This window comes from Cheilinus undulatus, linkage group 11 (genome assembly GCF_018320785.1).
Source record: "Cheilinus undulatus linkage group 11, ASM1832078v1, whole genome shotgun sequence".
Taxonomy (NCBI): Eukaryota; Metazoa; Chordata; class Actinopteri; order Labriformes; family Labridae; genus Cheilinus; species Cheilinus undulatus.
In genome coordinates, this window is record NC_054875.1 from 11,706,816 (window position 1) to 11,731,325 (window position 24,510).

General features: G+C 40.0%; 1 protein-coding gene across 1 annotated transcript in view; it reads right to left on the reverse strand.

Annotated features, from left to right (window-relative positions):
• LOC121517114 (kelch domain-containing protein 8B-like) overlaps positions 1-24,510 on the reverse strand; it is a 287,996-nt gene that overhangs the window by 17,137 nt on the left and 246,349 nt on the right. The window contains 1 exon segment of the mRNA XM_041798645.1: positions 571-672. Coding sequence (XP_041654579.1) covers positions 571-672 — 102 coding nt within the window.

Genomic DNA, 24,510 nt, shown 5'->3' on the forward strand with positions numbered 1-24,510 from the left:
CACCATTAGTGTTAAGCTGTTCCTATTCTGTCCTCTTAGTTGGGATTTTTACCCCGTGTCTTTTTTATTTCTGTGTAACGCTGCACAAAATTGAAAAAAACACAGCCATCTACAGACATCAATCATCCTCCATATTTGCTTTTCTTAACTGAAGTCACACCTAATCACACAGGTTTCTTTATAATCTGGTGTCTTCATTTATCTCTTTCAAATCATTACAATTATCGTGGTGTTTTTGATTAAAGTTTTTGATACTGCCCTTATGATATTGGTTTTCCATGTTTTTAAAATTAAGGTTTGAAAATTGTCTTCTTTGTAGCCAACTTAACACGGATGACATTATGACTATGCACTCAGGGGCTAGTTTCATGTTGCAGGGTGTTTCTTTGAATTGAAAAATGCTCCTCAAGCCTTAAAGAACTGAAGCACATCTCCCAGGACTGCCTGGGTTGTTCAGTCTCTCTACTGATTTCTTTATTCTTGGGCAAATGTACAGTGCTGTGATTAACTCACACAAAAGAACCAATCAACAAAGAAAAGAAAAAGGAGAAGGAGAATAGAGGTGCTGACCTAGTCCACCAGCGGTGATTATTCTTCCTCCCAGGCATCCTGCCACAAAGTCAGCTCTTTTCTCCCTCATTCTGGACGTCCGACTGGGTTTGATCCAAATACCTGAAATAACAAAAGAAACTGTCAGCCGTCTTGGACAACGTCGATCAACCTATAGAGAACAGAGAAGACTAAATTTAGAAGTATTTAAAGGAAAAAGCAATTTCAAAAGTATGGACCCATGTTTCGGTCATTTTTTTTTTGTCCCACACACCAGACAGACATGTCCATGGCACGGGGCAAGATTCCACATCCTTGTGCAAAGCCTCATTGTCAGAGTTTGGGAGGGGCAGAACATTTAACAGAATCTTGATTGTTAAACTTTAATTAAAGCTGTTAACAAAAAAAGGCCTGTGTGCAACTTTTACGAAGCTTGGTTTCATTTTTATCTACTCATTCGTTTCTTAATAGTCCATGATTTTATTTCCCTGTTAATCTAAAAGCCAAAGAAAAGCATAGAGCTAATCAGAGTAATTATTTCTTTAAGTATTGATAGATGTGTTGTTAAAGTTTGGTTTGTTGAGAAAAGTGGAGAGTTTTCAGCATATCTACTGACCACATTAGGGGTTTTGAAGATTTGTTTTTTTCCTTTTTCTGATGATACAATCTGAATCTTGATGCTTCAATCTGAAAAGTGACATAGCCAACATATAAATAACTTCATACAAATACAGTGCATTTAGAAAAGGAATCCGACCCCTACTTCGAATTTAGTTGATGCTAAGCGTTTAAATTAATGTTTTATTCTCTAGTTAATCTACACTTAGTACCCAATAATGACAAAGTAAAAACAGATTTTTTTGTAAATGTATCAAAAATAAAAAACTGAAATATCACACTGACATATGGATTCAAACCCTTTGCAACAAAAGTATAACAGGATTTAATTTGATTTTTTACCTAATAAAACAGCTACTAAAGTAAGGATGAAAAAGTGTACCAAGGCTTTGCTAGGCAGAGGGAGAGGATCTAAAATATAAAAGATGAAAAATGTGGAGAAATTTCTGGAATAGATCTATATCTGACAGCACAACAAGGCCTGCCTCAGGGGCTCTTTTGCTCCTCGCCTTCATCCTCGATCTTCCCCTTTCTCTAGCTTGAAACCCACAATGCAACAGCAGATTACATTTCTATATTTGAGACAGTGATACGAAGTGACACATCCTCCTTTCAAGTCCTGCTCGGCAGAAAACATCTGGGAGGAAGATGAGCTGCAGAATCAGGCAGAGCAGAGATACAGCAAAGTACAAACACGGAAAATGCAAATTAATCCAAAACAGATTAGTCTTTAAGATTGCTGTCGTGTTTTCTTCTTTTAATTGCAAAAGCCAATTTGCTGGGTTATTGTCTTTTAATAAGTTCATGATTTTTCATAATAGCATATTATAAAAACTCCTGTCCTTGACAGTAACTCTTTCAGCAAATAGCCAGAGGTTTCTGTGTTTAACAAGGTGAGAGAATATTTCACAAAGATGACTCAATGTTAGAAACTCAAAAAAGGGAAATTAAAAATTAAAATACCCCTCAAGTCCACCAATGCTGACACAAAACCAAACAAAGAGGTTTTTTCTAATCAGCCAGTTACAGATGCACAGAGGCCAACATTTGTTCTAATGTACTTTGTAAGCACTTTGTAAAACCTTGTTTTTAAAAGTGCTATAAAAATAAATGAAAGTTATTATTTTAATGTACCACTTTTATCTGCTTTTCATCATCATCTCTCCCACTATGAAAATACCTCAGCCTTTGTTTATTTACTGAAGGAGGCTTTAAATTCCAGTCTGCAGCGGCCACCATATTAACTAACTTTATATCAGTCTAGAGACAGTCAAAGAGGTGGAGCTGAGGTCTCAGGCACCTGAAAAACAGTCATGCTGGCTTCAGTAACATCAGCCATGCATCTAATCATGAAAAAAAAATTGATACCCTCATTTGAACAAAAACATACAAGTTTAAAAATTACTTCCATACAGCGTTCACCCAGAGAGACATTAACTATTCCAAACAACATGATTTTTTTGAACTAGGCCGTAAACACATTAATTTTTGGTGTAAAAATAAGCACGTTGTACTTTCAGTATTTCTACAGCCAGCTTCAAATGGACAATCAAGGAGCTTTCACTTTTGAATTGGCTCAGCTTGTAACCATGGAGGTAACTGCTTGGTTCAGACCAGGATGTATATGAAGGCACAAGTACAAATGATGTGCCAGGAAAATGCTCTCTTACTGGTCAGAACTTCTCATGGGAAATATCCTGGAAGTCTGCTTGTCGGTGACTTCTCCAATGCCACTCTACAGTTCTCTTGGCAGAGCAGATGGTTTTGCATGCCTCCTGATAGGCCTCAGCACTTCAGCCATTTTAGCCACAGACGAGCTCCTACTCTGTACAGCTGAAGTTAGTACTCAAGCCTGGATGTCTGCTACTTCATTTTGTCTTCTCATGTCTGATTGGCCTAATCTAAACGTGACAGCCATTCACCATCCAAGAATTGTTTCAAACACTCTGTGCGGGAGTTTTCTCTGAACATGCAAGATACCCTTTAAGCAGAAATATGAAACAGGGCGTGTCAGGTTATGCAAGTGGGCTCAGGTAAAGAAAAATGTCACTAAAAGTGGACACCGTGTGAATTTCAGCCTATTCAGCCACAAATTTTGAGTTGTACGACTCACTTGGAAGGCACGCCAACTTTCGTGTGTCGTTAGCAGTGTATAGGGGATACGACGCCTAACCACTACCTGACAACGGCCCAACCAGCTGCTCTGCCTGGATGGACAGATTACTGACACGTTTATATCAATGTTAACTTTGACAGCTATTTTTTAATTTTAGTCTCAGTCTAAGTCTTTGGAATAAATACATTTTATTTTTAGTTGCTTTTTAGTTATTTCTACCCCTTACAGTCTTAGTCTAATTTTAGTTGATGAAGACTCCAAAACATTGTAGTCTAGCTTTAGCCCATAAAAAGTCCTCACATTTTAGTCTAAGTATTTATTACCTTGCCTAAATCTGGTACCAAAGTGAATTCTATGCACCCTACCAGACCTGGGGTCCCTGCTTTCTATAGCTGAGTGTCAGAAAAGCTACAGATGCATTTTATTTTGACATATTTACCTACAGTGGAGAAATTTCATTAATTTTGAATATCTGATGAAAACTACATAACATTTTATTCTAATTTTAGTCATCTTATGACAAGTAAACCTACTTTAGTCAGTCTTAGTCATCAAAAATCTATTTTTTTCTCATGGGAAAAAGGCTGTTGACAGTTTTAGTCATAGTTTTAGTTGACAAAATTAACACTGGTTGTGGTCGTACATCTCTGGAGAACTTTGACAGTGGGAGCAGAAACACAAGCAGAATCCTCAACTTTGGGGATTTTGTTTTTTGTGGTAGACTTTCAGACAGCACCCTAAATCATCCTGACAATAGAAGTAATGACTTTCTAATGCCTTTCCATCCCCCCCCCAAAAAGGAAATAAAAAAGCAGAAAATATTTTTTCCTGTGGACCTCCATGGTACAAAACCTTCACACCCAGTGTGAAAACTTTCTGAATCCAGATGAGGATCGGAGGGGGCACACAATCTTTTTTTTTCTCAGCTTAAACCTATTGACACATGAGGTTTTATTAAAAAAAAAAAAAAAAAAAAAAAAAAGAACACAATGCTCCCCACAGATGGGTTGCATTGAGGTCATATCATGTTCTCACAACAAACAAAAGAGGACACCTTTTCAAGCAGTGTGGTATGGTTGTTTAGTCTGCACATGGGTTCGACTGTCAGATTTCACACCAGTGCAAACAAACAGCTCTAACATCGTAGGTGGACTTGATTATAACTAAATCAAACAAGTTATGTCTGAAAACACCCTAAGTTTAATGCATTTTTTTTCAGTATTGTCCCAAAATCTCTACACAGTTCCATAAAATGTCTTGTGTTAATATTGTATGTTTAAAATTGCATGTGTTTTGACAAGTAAGTCAAAGGCAAATTTCTGCCCTTTACATGCAAAATATAGAAAATAAAATCTTTTCCCCTCTTCTTTTAAATTGCAGGGAAAGAAGAAAAAACTGCTGGCCACTGGTTACATGCACGACCTGCAGGATTTGCATCATATTGTTGCAGAGCTCCACCCCAGGGCAGAGTTTACTCATTGATCCTGGCTCCAGCCCTCACATATGGTCATGAGCTGTAAAAAATGATATAAATACAAGTGGGTGAGCCCAGGCGCCCCAGGGTGGCTGTCTCACTCCCTCTCCCTCTGACAGGGTAAAAAGTTAATCAGTTCCACAGAAGCTCCGAGTCAGGACGCTACTCCCACACGCTATGAGGAGCAGGAACAAACGTCCCCTCTGGATAAACTCAGAAAGCACTTGAGAAAGTGATGGAGGACATTTCTGGGGACTAAATGGACAACTGCCCCGCAATGACAGCTATTGGTATTGATCAGAGAATAGAGGGGTAGAGGATGAATAATCAGACAAGACATTCAGCTGTGTCTTACAGGTGCAGGCCTCTAAATGGTCACCAGGGAGCAGTTATCCCAACTGACAGGAAGTAGTTAGAAAGTTTACTTCTACTGCTGCAACTGAGACTCCCTGCACGGGGAAAATACACTGCCAATTATAACTCTGTCAACCCTGTGCACCACAGAATCTAGAGAGACATTACATTAGTACAGCAATTTATTTTCTTGAAATGCTAAAGGTCTTTGTAAAGCAGTGCATGTCTGCCCTCTGAACTGATGAGTATGCATGGCTGGTAATTTCCTGTCACCAACTATTTCAAACTGCTGTTAAAAGTTTCAACATTCCACCACCCAAAAGAATTAAAGACCATATCATTTCAGTTAAAAAACTAATTTTCTCAGAGCTATTGGTCAGCAAATGCTGAGAAAAAAAATAAAACAGAAGGGAAATAAGCACACAGGAAACCTAAGTGCCACAGTGGTGCTGCCAGGATCAAATTTCTTTTTTTCTTTTGCTTCCTTTTTTTGAGATTTAGTTTTGGGCTTTTATACCTTAGGACAGCAGATAGAGTCACTTGGGGAAGAGAGAGAGTGGAGAGGGGAAATGAGGAAGGCTGGATTAAACCTATGGCTGTCCATTTCAAGGACAGCTTCTTTGCATCGGGTGCATGGATATAACCACTAAGCTTTCGGCACCCTAAGGATTTAGTGTCATAGAATGCACAAGAATAATTCCTGTGCATGTAGGACACCATAATCTTCTATGTTTCTACTTGTACATGCACAATTACAGCAAGATAGAGAACAAGTTAGAGAGTGAACACACTGACACTGGGAATGGCAGTGATACAGTCATACGTTATCCCAGGCAGGCCAATTTGGCAAATGACGAATGTGTACATATTTGTATACCCATACATATGTACTTGCGCTGAAAGGCTGGCAGGCCTCTTACTGGTCACCAGTTACTCACAGGGCTGACATATGAGGACAAACAACCAATTGCACTCACACTTTCAGGCAATTTGCTTCACCTATCAGCCTAACAAGAATGTCTCTGGCCTGCCAGAGGAAGATGTACTTTGAGAGAACCCACACATACACAGAGAAGATGCATCTCCACACAGATAGGCCTTGTCTGACTGGGATTCCAGCAAGGAGAGTGGCTAACCACTGACCTAGAGTGCAACCCCCTTTATAACTAACCACCAGGAGGATTTGTTTCACACATCCATCCAGAAAACCTCTCACAGACAGTGTCTGGTAAAGGGCAGAGTCTTTGAAAAAAAAAAACAACAAAAAAACAAACAAACAAACAAACAAACAAAAAAACAAACTCAGAGAGTGATTGGATGAATGTTGTGTCTGTCACATCTTTACAGGTCAATCAGAGCAACAAAACACGTGATGTCATAGCTGCTACCAAATGCGCCGCTATCAAAGAGTAAACTCCATAGAGAGCTGTGTAACATGAAACATGACAACTGTAGACATGTCAGTACATGACTTTTGTTGTTCTTGAAAAGCAAATAACTCACTGCTGTTCTTTGTTCTTCTTTTAACAAAGAAGTTCTAATAACACTGGTGCTTTAGCAGCTTCCACTCTAATCTCTTCTGCCATAATTGCAGCGGCCTCTTGTCGCTGCTAGCTCACGTCACGACTCTGCCACGCCCCAAAATACTGCCCCTCATCACTGATTGGTCCTGTTATTTTCTAACCAAGCGCAGACTGTTCAGATGGGAGCTTTGTAAAATTGATTTGCCAGTGAGAAACACAGAAATGGGTGAATCCATCTGCTTTGCAAGGTTACTTTCTAACTAATCAGCTTTAAAAAAGCCAGTATCATATAAAGATGGGATGGTGGATGTTTTCTGCTATGTGGGAAAAAATGTCAGAATCTTCTGGGCATCAAAACCAGTCAATGATGGAAGTATGTGAGATTTTAGATTGCTTCTGGGTAGGGCTGGGCAATTGATTGCAAATTCAATTAAATCACAATATGGCCTGCTCCAATTTTCAAATCGCAGAGAGTGCAATACTTCTTTAACCTGAAATGTGTTAAAATACCAGTTTGATGCAATTTTGTTTTGCAGCAGCAGCAGAGATTTTATGATCTAGACATTATGCAAACATTCAAGTGTCTTTTTCAGAATTTTACAAAACTCTTTTTTCTGTTTACAAGACAGAACATAAAAATCCCCTTTAATGGCAGCTGATCAAATTTGCAAATAGAGCAAAACTCGCATGTTTTAAATTGTTTATCCCTAGTTTATTTGATCTAATATACTGTTGGTTATAATGTAGAATGATTTGTGTTTGTTGAACAACACATAAGATGAGGAACCTAAAAACTGCATGTCAATTCACAATATTTGAGAAAAAAAAATCACCCTACTTCTGGGCTTCATCATGGATGAGCTGACTGCTGCCTTCTGCTGGTGGCACAAATGCTAGTAATGCTAACATTAGCAGACAATCTGCTGGTGGTACATTTGGCACAAGCTTCATGGTAAAGTTTCTTTTAATTTCCAAAAGGTGGAAACACGGCCACTTATATGTGTTTGCTTATTTCTATAACACCAAAATTTTTTCCAACAGTCACAGTAAAAATAATTTAACACAGCTAACTTTAAAGTTCAGTGTGGGAGAAGTTTGAATCTAATAAACCCTGACTATTTCTGTTCCTAGTTACATTACACCAAAAGTAGAGTCACAGCAAGTGTTTGTTAAAGGAGCCAAAGACTAACAGAGAAGAATATAGAAGGGAAAACCTGCTATTACTACCGATGTTCAAGTTTTATATAAAATAGAATAAAAACTAAATAAAATATAGACCTTTGATAAAATGTATGCACAGTCAAACAGGATTATAAGTGGCTGCACCACTGATATAAAATTATGTTGAGAAACTAGAATTTAAGCAATAAAATGATAAAAGTAAAAAGGGAGGGAAAGGCACAGAGGTGAGGCATAGCTTGGAGAAACCAGAAAGGTGCAGAGCTGCATCGTGGCTGGCTCTAGGCGAGTAATAGCTCCTAAATGCTAATCTGTGAGTCAGAGGAAGGTAAGGCAGAGCCACCAGCAGCGCTCTAATAGATATGCTCACTGCAACACATCATCTATTCTGCAGTGGTAAATAGAAAGGCCAGATCAGATGCAAATACAGAGCAGATAAACAGGAAGAGAGGAGAGGAGTGGAGCTCTCAAACAGGCGCACAACCTTGATTTCCTTTTCTTCTTGAAGACGTCTGTAGATAAGTAGGCGGAGATTGGCCTGACAATACTGTTGTCTCAGTGTCTCCTCTGACTCTGGATACAATGCAGTCTCAACACTTTAACCCTCTTAAGAGTGTGTGTCAGAATGAGTGGGCTTACTTCCTCATTATATAGGTTTATTACGTGGTCTGGTTGGTAAATTAGGTCTTTCTATGGTCTCTTATTTCTACAGAGCACTGCTGAAAAAGAACAAGAGATTTACTTGGCAAAATATGAAAAGAACAACCAAGCAAAGCAAAAGCAAAGAGAGAAGAAAGACAAAAAGTCAGCCAAACTGAAGAAGACACACTAACTGATAATGGTATGAATCATGCCAGAGCTTAAAGAGAGATTATTAGAATAAAGTTGCATCAGACTTTGACATTAATGTAGCTTAAAGCCTGAATTAAGTGCTGCAGAGATTCTTGCAATGGGTTCACCAATCCACACATCATGTAGGGCTGTGCATGATTCACATGATTATGCATGACTTGCTCATCAGTAGTTATGCATAATGGGCAAGTCTGATGCCATAACAGCAACATAAAGTGATTGTGCTCCCTCTGCAGGGAGTCTCTGTTGGCCTATCTGGAACTTTAACACAGGCTCTGTGCTGTGATGGATGGACTCAGTTTGTTTTGAGCATAATGCTGCAGTGCTGCATATTACAGCCAACCAGCTAATAACACTGTAGCTCTGTAGACTTAAAAAAATTACTGTGAATGCCCACATCAGGAAAAGTCGTGCTTTCAGTAACAGCTTTACACATCAGCAGGAGAGAAATGAAACTTACAGCTACAGTTTCCATTACAAAGACATGAACACAGAGAGACTAATAAAAATTGATGTTAAGATGTTAAGAACAGTGTTGGGACATGCAATGCTAGATTTTGGCTATCATTAAAATATTAATAATTATTAAAATTATTATTACAAAGAGATAATACAATTATTTACAAAGACTAATGCTTGACAGAGTACTACCCTGAAGACACTAAACAACATCCAAAAAAAGCAAAAGTCAGTTTCAAAATTACGTAGTAATGCTATGATTTAAAAGATCTTGGTATTTGAATAAATAGGTGTTAAATCGAACATGTCCCTTTAAACCAGGGGTCATCAACTACATTGTACAAGGACCAGCTTTTCCTGAACTGCCACTCTGGGGGCCAAACTTTCAAAAAACTAAACACATTTTCTAAATGGGCCAATGACCATATTTTTGTATAAATTTTGATTTTCTTTCAATTGTATGCAATTTTTAGGCTCCAACAATGATATCAGTCCCTATATTGCAGCCAGCCACAAGGGGGCAACTGAGATATTCTGGCTAAATATTAGCTACAAATTTCATGTTGTCTATGCTACATAGTGATAAATGAAAAACCCAAACAGGAAAACAAAAAACAAAAAAACACCTGAAGCCAGAAGTTTCCGGCAGTTTTCTATCAAGAATACACTGATAAATAAATGTTTAACATAATCATATTCGCTAATAATGGTTTACAGGTGGATTTATGAAAAATGGATGAAACATAAAATCATTCCTGATTAAATTGTTTTAATCTCAGATGTTTAGTAAAACAACACAATAATATAAAATAAACATTCCCAAAACACTGCGTGTATGCACAATAATTACAGACAACTTCTCTTTTAACCTGTAATAGAATGTATTTAACGAAAAACCCTTAATTTAAATTAGTAGCATTTGATTAAACAGATAATGATTATGAAATAAAACTACAACAAACTATTTACAAAGCAAAGAGCGATAAATGTGTGTGTGTGTGTGTTGTTGTGGTTTCACGTGTGACTTATGAATGACGGTTGACTTAAAACAGGGGTGTCCAAACTTTCCCCATCGGGGGCCACATACAGAACTACATAAGGACGGTGGGGCCACTTTCATATACCTCACTATGAGGGTATTTAAGTTAGTAAAACCAGTCTAATAGGTTAAGATATGCATAGTGATCGGGCGTGCTAAAATGGCTAATTCATGGCTGACAAAGGAAATAGCCAACCATTTTAATGATTTTAGGGTGGCCAATCAGATTTCAGGGGGGTCTAATTGGCCCTGGCTGCCACTTGCTCCACCACTGGAACATCACCTGTACTGCTGTTTGCTGCTATTTGCAATTTTTCAAAATGGTAGCACCTCCTTGTACTGAAACTAAGAAGAATAATACAGACTAGCACCAGTGCTACGCTCTAATGTTGAACAAAGAAAGCTCCCTGGTGCAGCGAAGGAGTCTACAAACTCATTACGGTAACCACCACACAGAACTCAGTGGACAGACGTTGGTGCCATGGCATTAACACTAATGTTTGTGCAGGGGAAGGCACTGTACTGAATAAATGGACACAGCAAAGTAAAATGGGGTAAAAGCAGTCCACTGATGTTCTTCCACAGTTCCAGCAAGTTAAAAGTCTTGTGACATCAAGATTCAGCTTTAGGACGAGAGCAGGGCTTGTACTGTCCCGCTGAGAAGGGACATGAATTGTGTGTCCTTCTTTGTACACTGGTGGGCGTTCTGGAGCACTCCTGTCCAAATTAGCATCAAAGGAGGGGAAGGTAACTTTTTGCCCTTGACCCGCCTTTGGGTGAGTGTGCCAAACTTTTTGGTGAGCACAAAGCAAGAGTAGAAGACAACTGGTCTTCTGTTTGAATGGCGATGTTAGGCCCAAGGCGATGGGATGGCTCTGTGAGGAGGGGGTCATCTGTGGACCGCCTGCAGTCTTCTCAGGGGTCCTCCTATCAGAGAGGACAATCAGTCTCCTCTGTAGGTGCAGAAAAGGATCTCAGTTTTACTCTTTTACTCACTGTTTGTGGTACAAGTTTTAGGCCATATTGCCCAACCACAGGTGATTTTGGAAACTGAAGACTGGAACCATTAGTTTCAACTGGCCAAACGCATATTTTTTTTTTAAGAAAATCTGCCTCTGATTAGTGGCTGATCAGTCAGGTCAGCCAACCCTAGAGTCATCAATAACCTGCTTGTGTTCTAATAAACAGCAGCCATACCTCCCACATGGGAGTCCAGGTGCATGTGTGCTGACAGACAGAATCCTGTCACATATTCCAACACTTGACTTCTCACAAAGCCTGACAAGCAGAAAGCTACCAGGAGACACAGTAAACTGTTGTCCCATACAGAAAGAAGCGCTCCCATGCAGCATTTCTCACCATCGCTCTAATCTTTTAGAGGACAAACGAGCCGCTCTGAGGAGGGAACACTGCCATTTATCAGCACAAATTATTAATTCTGTTGCCCTAGATGACGACAAACTTTAAAGGATAAGAAATGAGGAGGCAATAAATTCCCTTTGGCTGGCGTTCCTCTTACACCTCACACACTTACTGACTGCCACAGACACGCAGACATGCTGACACTCACACCGTTAACACTAGTCTGTGAGAGTGGCTCCTCTGAGTGACGTGTGGGGCGGATATGTGTCTGCTGGACTCAGCTGGAGGAGAGGGGAATGTGTTATTTAAAGCTCAGAATCAATCCTCTTCTTTCTCCTGTTTCGCCCTCACACACAGCAGCAGCCCTTCACTCTGCGGCCATCACTGAGCTCCATCTGACACACAAACACAGAGGTGTATGAGACAGCAGCACACAAGCCTTTAAATAGATGCAAGCATGCACAAAAATATAGATGGGAAATCTGACACACATTGAGACAAATGGAAGCTCAAATGTGTGCCATTTCACCCATAGATCTAAAACCTCACCATCTCTATTCAAACATACACCTACACACAGTGCACCTGCCCGCTGGAGGAACAGCATACAGCTCATTTTGCTGCTTCACCAAATGTCATCACAAGGGAGGAATAGGAAGATATTGGCAAGGAAATGAGATGGTAATGACAGCAGGCTCTTGCTGAGATCTCATTCTGATAGATCTGCCAAAAATACACCGAGTATTTCTGGAGGAAATCAAACAAATACACTGCATGTACTCCCAACACAAGAGCAGCTGGGGATGCAGGGCAGCAGCACTCTCACTGCTTTATAGAATCAAAAAATATTACAATATTAGCCTCAGTTGTCCACATTGTGTCCATTCTGCAGAGAATAAAAGATGAATACGTGTCCAATAGTAGTATTCAGCTGACTTTGTAACAAGTTGTGAATCAGAGGAGGCCACACCTTCCAGCATAGCCAACTTTTTACTCAGTTTAAGCTCTTAATGGGACTCTAGGTTACTAAACTAATAAATTACTGTACTAAAGACTCCAAACTAAAAATGGCAAATAACAAACTGAAACAACTTAATATTAATTTTCACACAAAATCACCAACAAGACTAGGTTAAACCCTTGTATATGACTGCCTGCGATTATCTAGGATGCCTGTTGAAATGCCTGACTGAATTGTGTGTTCTGGCAGAGTGATTAGTGTTTGGGGTGTGTAATTCTGCTGTTTCTAATGTCTGTGGCTTGAGAATTAAAGGACCCTTAAAGTTTGAAACATAAAGCCGTGTTGGTAGGAAACAGCTAACCTGATACGCCAGATCGACTGAATATATTTCACAATCACCTGGGAAAGCTCCCATAGAATGCGTTAGGGAAAGACAGGACTTTTCAGAAAATCTACAGAAAGTGATTGGAAGAAGGTTCTGTCCATCACATTCATGATGGGCTGTCAGAGCGACAAATGACGCAGTGTGCATGCACTACACTTGTACAGGCCACTGCTGCCTTAGATTGTAAAATGAAAAATAAAAAATGAATGAAAAATGTAAAATTGATACCAAGGCTGCTCAGGAGACGTGCAGAAACAACTTCTGTGCCAAGACAAGCTTTCGGTGTGACTCTTTGCTCTTGTTTTAAAAAGAAATATGGTCCAGTTTTGATTAAACTGCCGCTTTCCTACAACTACATCTGAGCTAACGGATACTGTGGCAGCAGCCCCTGGATACACCGGAGCAATCGCATACCCATGGCAAAACAGAGTGTGAGAAGAGCAAAAACATCTTTTCTGTCACAGAAAGCTTTCAGTGTTGCTCTCTCCCCTTGTCTTAATAAAGACACCTTTCCAGTTCTGGCATAAATTACACTGTGGCTAAATAAGAGTGTATCACTTCAATAGCTAGTTAGTTGTCACAACTACTAACCCTTTCCCTGTAACTATAACATACTCATTTTGAAGCAGGTCAGCAAAAGAGCAAAAACATCTTTTCTGTCATGGAAAGCTTTTAGTCTTGCTCTGCCCGTGTTTTTTATAATAAAGAGAAGTTGTCCAGCTCTGACCAAAGTGTCGCTGTGGCTAAGTCTGAGCTAATCACTCCACCAGCAGGCACTGTATACAAGCATTCACCAGAGAATTAACCCTTTCCCTGTTACTATAACATAGCCATGCTGAAGCAGGTTGGCTGAAGAGTGAAAACACCTTTCATAACATGAAAAGCTGCTAGTGTTGTTTTTATTCTTTATGTCATACAGAAACATGGTCCAATTCTAGTAAAACGGACTAAAGCTGTGCTAAAGCTGTATCTGAGGTAATTACCACAGTGGATACCATTACCCAATGGCTTTCTGTACAACTAAACCCCGCCCATAGCGCAACTCTGTATGTATGGCTCTTAAAGTATCGTCACTCACTCGCTCAGTCAGTCAGTCACATACAGACTCATGTGTAGGACTGACCTCGTTCAATTTTGTATGGCCTTCTGTTGCTTTGATAATAGCTTCCGTTTAAGCCGGCATTGTTTTGTGGACTTTTCCACAGTCTCTTGCGTTATTGAGCTCCAACAAGTTTCTAGCTGTTTCCACACGCTTGCTTTAGATGAAAGAAGGGATCCCATTGTGCACTAAGATATTGTAGTAGACATTCTTGTTCATGATACCGTCGATTTTCACTAATCTGCTAACAACGTTTCCACAAAGGTACACCGTGTTTTTTGTTTGTTTGTTTTTCAAATAACTGAAACAGAAAATCTATGAGAATTTCAGGAGTACTGCATCTGCTCCCTGTCAAATCCGGACAAAGGCAGTGGGCAGCCTGTCTCCATTTTTGGTTCCATCTGTCTTTCTGATGTCCCATTTTCCCTGAAGATTTGAAAATGCATCACATGAACAGAGCATACATGAAAAAGAGGATTCAAATTGAATTGCACTGGGGTCATTTGTACCGATTTTAAAGTGTCTCCTTGTCTTCAATCTCTTTAATTCCACTAATTGAAAAGCACAGTGCAGGTTAGACAGAGATGATCTATGTTATTATAACAGAATCAGAATCAGAATCACTTTAGCTAGAGTGCAATATATTATCATTCAGATATCCCACAGCAACATTCACCACGGTGAGTCATCACTGAAAATGTAAGCAGAATGAGGAGTAATGATCTTCATACATCAGAGGTGTTGAAAATGAGACCAATCACAGTGACAAGTGTTACCCTGTCAGTTACATCAAGGTCTGTGCTGTGCGTCAATGCCAGGCTGTTTCCATACACTCACACACATCTGCATCTGCTGGCTGACAGACTAATGATGGATCCATGCTGACCTTTGCATGCAGGTAGGATGAGAGTTCATCAGTAAGAGGTTAAAAAAAAAACATGAGCTGCTTCTGTGCTAGCAGTCATTCAGCTCAATAAGAGGGGCAAAGTGACGGCTGATAAACACCCATATAGAAACAAGCTGCTGGAGTAAGGGGGTTACCAACAAACAGGGGAAAGAGTAGTTAACATTGTGATGAAAGTAAATGCCAAAGGGAGTCAGATTTGCATAGCTATATAATACTATTTTATTGAATAAATAATATAATGAAATCAATAATTACATCCAGATTGAATATACCCATACTCATTAGAAGATATGGTACAGACCTTTAGAGGACAAAGTATAACAGCTTTGGTGGTAACCAGTGGCTGCTGGGGAATTACTCATTGGGAAGTTAGTGCAATTGTACACAATTGGACAAGAATATTCTTAGTTTTATGCTAGCACATAATGGCAATTGCCATTAATGAACTACCAAAATTAGCAACCTGATGTTGTCATTTTTATTCATATTTTACTCAAGTGGATTGTTGCTTAAGTTAGGAGATAAGTCCTCCCTCATACTCCCTTCTTGCTTCAGTTGTGTCATCTGGCATTCAAAGTGGGAGTGTCTTGAGCATAAGGAATACTTGAGATGAACCAATAAGAGAGACGCTTCATGTCACCTGACTGGCAAAAGTTGAAGGACCTGCATTCACTTACATTTTTCTTGTTTTGTGTTTATATTTTTATTGACTTCATAAATCAGTCTAAGGCCGGCCACACACTAGACGATTTTTTAATCTGAAATGATTTTAAAACCATGGGAGACCACAGACTTCAGGACAATTTCCAAAGATTTTTCATCTTTAATCCTCTGAAAGCACACACTAGATTACTCAGCCGGATTGTCAGATCACTGGAGACCACACACCTGCCGATCTGCCTACGACCTCATGTGATCACGTGACTTCAGAAAAAACTCACGGATGTCTGTCGATACCGTCTTGCTGTCTCACCACAACAGGCTGGCATGCGTTACAGGTGCAGCATAAATCATAAAACAGGGGAAAGACTCAGGACAAAATCCTGGCTGGAATTAAGGTACCGTTGTGTTTATGGTTGTGAGCAGTGAAAGTACATATGATTCATCTGGTGACGCTACTCGGTGTGCTCGCTGTCATTGGTTGTTGTGGGTACTCTATCAGCAGCACTATGACCAAGAATCGTAAATATCAGACATGTTTGATATTTACGATTCGGGGTTTGGGAGGCTGCGACGCGATTTGGAGCAGTAAATTAATCATGTTGACACCACACACATGCAGACTACTCAGACACACAATCATTTGCAACGAGGCTCCAGTCGGTATACGCCCCCATTGATCGTCGGGGGAGGCAAATCTTGCCCCAAATCGGGCTTAAAATCCTGTAGTGTGTGGCCGGCCTACCTGACCTGACACGCTAGCCAGATTTCACACATCCATCTGGTAAACCACTCATAGACAGCATTTGGGAAAGAGCAGAGGCTTTGAAAAAAAAATTGGGAGGGTGATTGGATGAACGTTGTGTTTGTCACATCTTTATGGGCCAATCAGAGCAACAAAACACGTGATGTAGCCGCTACCAAGGTGCCCCCCTACTGAGGAGTAAACTCCATAGAGAGCTGCATAACGTGAATCATGGTGACTGTAGACATGGCAGTACACAACTTTAGTCGTTTTTGAAAAGAAGACAACTAAATTCTGTTCTTTATTCTTCTTTAACGAAGAAATGTCTTCAAGTTCTGATAAAACAGGCACTATAGCAGCATCCACACTAAGCTTTTCCACCATGACTGCACTGTCTTCTTGTTGCTACTTGTTCATGTCACAACCACAGACATGGGAAAATCCATCTGCTCTGCAAGGTTAAAACACATCATGGTCAAGATAATCTGTCATTTCTGACACCCCCCCCCCAGTAATAGTTACTAAATGCTAAATCACAGATACAATGAGGAAATCAGCCAAAAGCTGCTGACCATCATTTCAAAAGCAATATTACTCACATCGTCAAAGCTTTGGTTTAATGTTAGATACATTTTCTAAGTCATATCTGATCTAACTTCTCCAGATTCATGATGTGCAGCGAGGCCAGGCTGAGTTGAAAGTGTGTGTACACAGGCTCCAATCTTGCATGGAATTTAACTGTATCACACACCCACGTCAAGATTGATAAATGCTGATCCATGTGTAGAAATGACCGGACACCCAAATAAGTGCCAATGTGTGTAATTAGTAAGGTAAATGGATTCAGGTGGCAATACAACCATCCAAATCTAAATGCTGGACATACACTGTGCAAATTTCATCCGATTCAGCCACAGATTTTGAGTCACAGGACTCACTTGAAAGTTGCGTCAATTTTCAGTGGGATGGGGCGTCCTTTGTGGTGCTGTGTACAGGGGGATACAATGGCCGACAACGACCCAATCACAGCCTGACCAGCAGCTCCTGACTGGTCGGATGGATATCTGACATATTTGATATTTTGGTCCTAAGACACTCCCACAGTCAGAACAGAAACAGGAGCATATTAAACAACTTTGGAGGACTTTTGTCCTTTGTAAACTGTCAGACAACGTTCTCAATTACCATGACAACAGCTGGAATGACTTTTTGATGCCCCTCCATCCTCACTATGATAAAGGAAATAAATGAACAGGAAATATTGCTGCCTGCGGACCTGCAGCTGACATGGAGGTGATGCTGTTTGTGTGTCGGATAGAGAAAGATAGCAAGAGAGAGAGAGGGGGGGAGAGAGCATATTACTGGAAACACTTCATCCTCAGTGTTTGAGACTTTTTTAAAAAGGAAACTCCGCGGGTGTCTGCCACAGTCCGTCCCGACTTCGCTTGGACAGGGTGAGCACTCAGGTCGGGCACGACAATGGACCTTATAGTGTGAGCAGATAAATCATGTGTGATGGTCATGCCTCGTTAGCAATTCAGCATTGAGTTGACATTCTGCCACAACTGTCGTAGGGTTGGCTTTAACACAGTGTATACTCAGCTTTAGTGATTGCACAAGTGCAAAAAGATTCCTTATCCTTAGTCTTTAACTGATTTAGGGGCAAACGTTTCCTTCTCCTCTGATGTCTCCTCTCTTTTCTTTTTTCAGTAACTGCACTGTAATCAAATGCTGCTCAATATTTATCAGCTCAATTCCCATATATTATACTCAGCTTCAGTTACCATGGTTTCCTGTACACAGAAAAGGAAGTGGGACACAGGACCAGGAACTGGCACAAATATGGCACTGCAGTAGCATTTAGGCAGGAGTATCATGGACACACTAACACTTCAAGTAGCAGTGCTCAGATTGGTGTATCTATCGGATAGATATGATACAGAATATAAACCAGACTTTAGCAGTAAGAGTGGAGAGAATGATGAGTGGGTTGAATCTAGTGCTATGATCAGATCAGTGTAATTAGCCCCAGCTTTGCTTTATGTGAAGTGTGAGAAGACAAATGTCCAAATACCAACACAAAGAGAATTGAGAATTATATTCAACAAGTTCACATTATGAACTTTCCTGCTGCACAGGCACACCGTGCTGCATAAGCATGCTGTAAAACCCCTTGGTAACATCAAATTAAACTTTTATCAGCACTATGCCAAATTGTAACTGCTGACTCATGTCTTTTGATGGAGTTCAAAGTAACAGGGCTCACTGAACAGAATAATGAAAATCAAATCCTGAATCAAATTCTGATTACCTTATTGCCATTATCTCTGATGATAAAACACTGTCATTGCCATAAATCTGATTTATTTTATTGTATAATGGCTTAGACAGAACTTTTTGTTTTTCCAGTCAAGAAAATCAAGTTCTATGTGATCAATAATACTTAATAAGGACAAATTCAGATATCAAACAGTCTAATCAGTGGGTTTGGTGTATTCTGCCCTTTGGGTGTGCCCACATTAAGGTCTATCTTTAATTCAATTCATTCATTCATGGCAGCAAGCTTTACAATACTTCTTGAAAATGACTGCCTTAAAAAGCTTTCAAAATTCTCCTTTTCTTGCCTTTTCTTTCCTGACTTTGTCAAGTTTTCTGCTGATCAGCAGCTGAAACATAAAACCAGTAAACTCCCTTTTCTTTTTTAAATCTAGCTCTGAAGTATTTAGCTCTCTTCTCTGCAACTGGATTTGCATCCTCGACAGACGGATAATCACATCCACTCAAAGAGCCACACGCACCAACAAACGTACAGCTTTGGCAGTTACTGCAATGCTGGTTTGATTAATAGCACTCCACCATCGATTACAGGGATCGATGCACTAATCCGCATGTCTTATGAGGATTAAGGGGATGTGGATGGCAATTGCGGAAAAAAAACAAGCCACACCAGGACTTACACAACTTCCTGTGAGTGCGTAGATAAGAGCGTGCATTCAGAGGTAGGTCTCTCGCCACTTTGAATGGACGGACTATCTCAGCTGACTGAGGATCTTGTGAAGGGGGAAAGGTAATACCCAGCTCATTTTAGAGATGATCCTGGACGAACTGATTACTGCTGCTCAGGCTTATCCAGGAGGGCTTTAGGGGGCACTCAAGACTGAAATGTTAGTGGGTAGGGAGATGCAAGCAGCAGGTTTCTACCAAGAATGCTAATAAAACTCTCTCACCTCTCAGTAATCTCATTCATATGCATGCTGGTAGCTGGTAGACCTTCAGGTTAAGGCGGGTTATAATCAGTTCTGCTGTCATAGCGTTACTATGCACACTGATATTTCAACTTACAGATCAACTAAAACCAACAACAGTATTTCCTGTCCATGTTGATTTTGTTACTTTGCTCTAGATCAGTGTTGTAAAAGTGTGAGCCACAATTCCCCTGAGGGGGGCCATACTGGAGTCTTCAAGGGAGGCACAGTGTGTGTGTGTGTGTGTGTGTGTGTGTGTGTGTGTGAGTAGGTGGGTGGGGGGTTGAAAAACAGAAATCAGGAAAAATGTAACTGGCTATGTTAATTTCTGCAGTGCATGGAGTAAAATTCGACATTTTTTTAGTGACTACAGAGATATAGAGAGAATGGGCCCTCCCCAGTTGTATTTTGTTGATGATGTCAGTGCATGTGTGTTGGATCAGTAGCATTGGTGATAGCATCCTGGCTAACAGCTACATCATGTCAGAGCTGAAAAGTATGCCAACTATAATTGGGTTCTGATGATGAGACAATTTATTTGCAGTACTTTTTGCCACTTTTAAACTGGTTTTTGCTATTTTTTGCAACTTTTTGGCCTGTACTTTAGCTGTCATTTGCCATTTTTGGCCAATTTTGCCACTTTTTTCCCAATTTGCTGCTTTTTCAGTTTTCCTGTGATTTCAATCGCTTTTTGCTCATTTTGCATCACTTTTTGGAAGTTTTTCACAGCCTTATCCCTGTTATTGCCCTTTTCCCTCCATTTATGCTATTTTTCTTGATTTCAATTTTTTTTTTTGGCATATTCTTGCTTGTGTTGTTCTTGCTCTCAAATGTACGTTGCTTTGGAGAAAAGCGTCTGCTAAATGACATTGTAACATTGTAACATATTCTGCGTCATATTTTTTGGAAATCTTGCCTACTTTAGCTGTCTTTTGCAATTTTTTCCAATTATTGCAGATTTTTATTTATCTATTTTTTTTTAAGATTTATTTTTGGGCATTTTTGTGCCTTTATTAGATAGAGAAGGACAGTGGATAGAGTCGGAAACAGGGTCAGTGGGGGTGAGACGTGGTAAAGGGCCTCAGGCCGGATTCGAACCCGGGCTGCCCGCGTACATGGGGAGCGCCCCCAACCACCAGGCCACCTGCTCCCCATCTTTGACCCATCTTTGCCACTGTTTGACAATTTTTGTAAAAATTTTTGAAAATATTTTGCCACTTTCTAGCCACCTTCTGCCTATTTATTGTCATTTTGTACCCATTGTGGCTCACTGATGCCGCTGTTTTTGCCCATTTTTGGGTTGTTTTTTGAATTTTTTTTTTGTCCATTTTTGCTCCTTTTGCAACTTTTTTCACACTTTTTGCCAATTTTGCCACTTTTCAACCTTTTTTAAACCTTTTTGCCATTTGTTACCACTTTTTAAATTTTGAAATGGGGTAAAAGGGGTAAAAATAAATAAATACATTTTTCTATCTAAATTCATTCCTCCACTTTTAATCCATCCATTGTATCTTTCCACAGTTGTTCTACTCTTTTCCAATAAAAGTCTCAGTTTTCTCTGCAAATTTTTTGCCTATGGAGTCTGACATTACTTTCCTAATCATTTAGATCAATGCCTGTCCACATTGTCAACATCACTAATAATAAGGTAATGTTTTTATGAAAAGGGGTTTACATTTAAAAACAAAAAAAAAAATGTAAACGATGTATAGCGCTCAGCATACATTTTAAAAAAATCATATTTGTTGCTTTGATAAGAGTGGTTATTATTTAGGTTAAAATATATATATCACTATCACAATTTATCTTTACATCATTTTGCTGACTCCATGGGCCCCCAGTTTGCTCTCCTCTTTACCCCCCCCCATGGATGACCTTGAGTACACCCACATCTATTCCTAAGTTCAGATTTTCTTGGACTCGTCCTTATGATATTCAATAGTTACCATGTGCAACTCACAAAGCTAATGACAACTTAAGGCTATGTAAACTATGATGCATATTGGGATTAAGCACCTGACTAATGGTGATGTTTCTGTGTTCCTTGGATTGACTGTTGACCTGTCCAAACTGTACCCTTCCTCTCTTCCAATGACAACTGTGGTTGGCTCTAGTTCCCTCCCTTCTGTGATGCATCTATGCTATAACATACACCATAAGATGGCCCTGTGCAGGCCCTGGGGCATGCAGCTGACATGCTCCTCCTAAAAAATATAACTACACACTGAAACAAAAAAAATTGAAAGCATTGTAATTGGTCCACTTGGCAGCATGGTGAGACCAGTCTTCATCCATAGGCATAAAATACGTACTCTAAAGCAGAGGAAAATAGTGCAGGACTTTTGTATTTAAGTAAAATTACAATTACTCTGGTTAAACTTTACTTAGCTACAAGTAAAAGTACTGGTCTATAAATTGCAACACACTGCAATAGCCAAAATACATGCATTTCCCTATCCATGACTGTTAGTGGCCGGACAAGTGCAAAGAAGGATCCCAGTCTCCTGCTTTACAAACCATGGTGTATACTGGATTGAGCACCTGACTTTTGTGAGCAAGCCACAGGAGTATTTTGACAGGAAGTTTAAGGAAATCTTGTCACATTAAATGAAAATGAGACATTTTGTACTGTAAATGCCAAGAAAGCCTGTGTGAGTGCAGGTCTTTGTCATTGATGATGATCAAGAGCAACTATCTGGCAAGGCTGAAGGTCATGGATCATTTACAGTAATTCATTTCCACAGTGCAACCCTATACCAGCTACTCAGATGCAGACTCACTGTTCCCACTAAACAGAGGTGAGCATGATGATGAGGCAAATTTTTAACAAATACGCAAACAAGAAATGCTAGAAATCTAAGAAAAAGGTTTAAAGAGAAGACAGAGATATTTAAAATCTAAGTTGCTTTAAAGATTGTTGTTTTTTTAGCTCTATTTTAGGGGTCAAGGGCAGAAGTGGGGGTGCAGAATATATCATATTTTCTTATGGGGCTCTTTCCCTTTGAAAACCCCCGCTCCTGCTTTTTGTGCACATAAAAAAAAATCTCTGAGAATGACCTTCCAGAGTGCAGGCAAGTACAAATCAATCAATCAGCTGCTGGACAGAATATAAAGATCCACCCACTCATAGCAGAGTCCAAATGGATACACTCATCAACAACGCCTACATGAGGATGGAGAGTGCTCAACCTGAAACACAACATGTCAATACGAAGGAAAAATTCTTCTTCAAGCTGTAAGAGTTAATGATGGAACAGAGCGACTGATTATTCTTGGTGTCACATGGCTCAGGTAACCTTTCAAAAAACCATGACAGGAATATTTATGTGAAAATGCAAAATTAGAGGTTCCATGTTGGGCAAAAAAAAAGGTAACTCATCCAAAATGAGCACTTTATTCTGCAGATGAGTGATATGATCTGTTGAGGCAGGGCACCTGAATTATATTTTTTCAAGACAATTTTTTTTGGCTTTTTATGCCATTGTAGATAGAGATAGGAGAAGATAGAGTTAGAAACAGAGATCAGAGAGTAGGGATTACCATGTGGGAAAGGAGCATCAGGCAGGACTTGAACCTGGACAGCCTACACACATCGGGTGCAATCTAACCGCTGGGCTATCTTCACCCCAGAATTGCAATACCATGTTCTATCCCTTTCTTTTATGATGATAGAGACAGCCTTTTGTATACACATGTGTCATATGGTTTTATTAATCAATAAGAAGCATGTAGCTTTTATTATCCAATCAACTAAAAAAAAAAACAAAAAAACATTATCATGCTTACTTTTCTTAACCTTGCAAAGCAGAGGGATATGCCCGTTTCCGTGTTTCTCACTGGTGAATCCATCCTGCAAAGCTCCCGTCTGAACTGTTTGGGCTGGGTTAGAAAGTGACAGGACCAATCAGCGTCAGGGGGCAGTACTTTTGGGCATGGCAGAGTTGCAACAACAAGAGGCCGGTGCAATAATGCAGGAAGACATTAGCGTGGATGCTGCTATAGCGTCAGTTTTATCAGATCTTGACAATATTTCTTTGCTAAAAGAAAAAACAAAGAACAGCACTGAACTGTTTTCTTTCGAAAAACGACAGAAGCCGTGTACTGACATATCTACAGTCGCCATGGTTCACGTTATGCAGCTCTCTGTGTATTTTACTCCTTGGTAGCGACGCACCGCAGTTTGGGGCTACGATGTCACGTGTTTTGTTGCTCTGATTGGCCTGTAAAGATGTGACAGAATGTTCATCCAATCACCCACCGAGTTTTTGTCAAAGGCTCTGCTCTTTCCCAAAGGCTGTGTATGGGAGGTTTACCAGATGGATGTGTGAAACACATCCATCTGGCGTGTCAGGTTATATTTTTCTGCTATGCTTAGGCAAAGCTAAGTAGAGTTGCCATCAGTACAAACTATCCACACTCCTGTGACTGCAGGAGATCGGGATCAACCCCCAACATTTTGGCTGAAAACCTCCTCTTAAATGTTCCAAAGCTTCCCCAATAATCTTAATTCACTTTTGCGGACTAACTGCCTTTTGAAAGAGGGAAAACAAGGGAACACCATTATGCTTTCTCTGCTGCGGTCTCCTCATCTCCACCTTTGATGTTGTTCATGTAAACCAGCTTTGCTCTGTGTTCGGACACCAGTTTGATCATGCCTTTGGCAAGAAGTTCCTAGAAGGTATTGCTTGCCGGGAACCGGGGATCTTCAGGGTATGTTTGTTGTTAGGACTTCTGCATAGCTTGAAAAAGGTTATATTGTTGAATAGCACCAAGTTATAGATCTTATATCTTACTTTCCCCGCAGGCTATTCCTTCTTCTTGGCTTTGCCTCCAGACTTATTGACTAGGTCCTTCTCCTTCTTGGACTATTCAGTGTCCTTCATGTCTTGCATCAGAGGCCCGTTTCTTTGTCAAAGTGCAAAAGGAATCATGTACGTGCAGAAGATAACCATGCTCAGGTAAGCATGGGACTTGGGAAAAGGA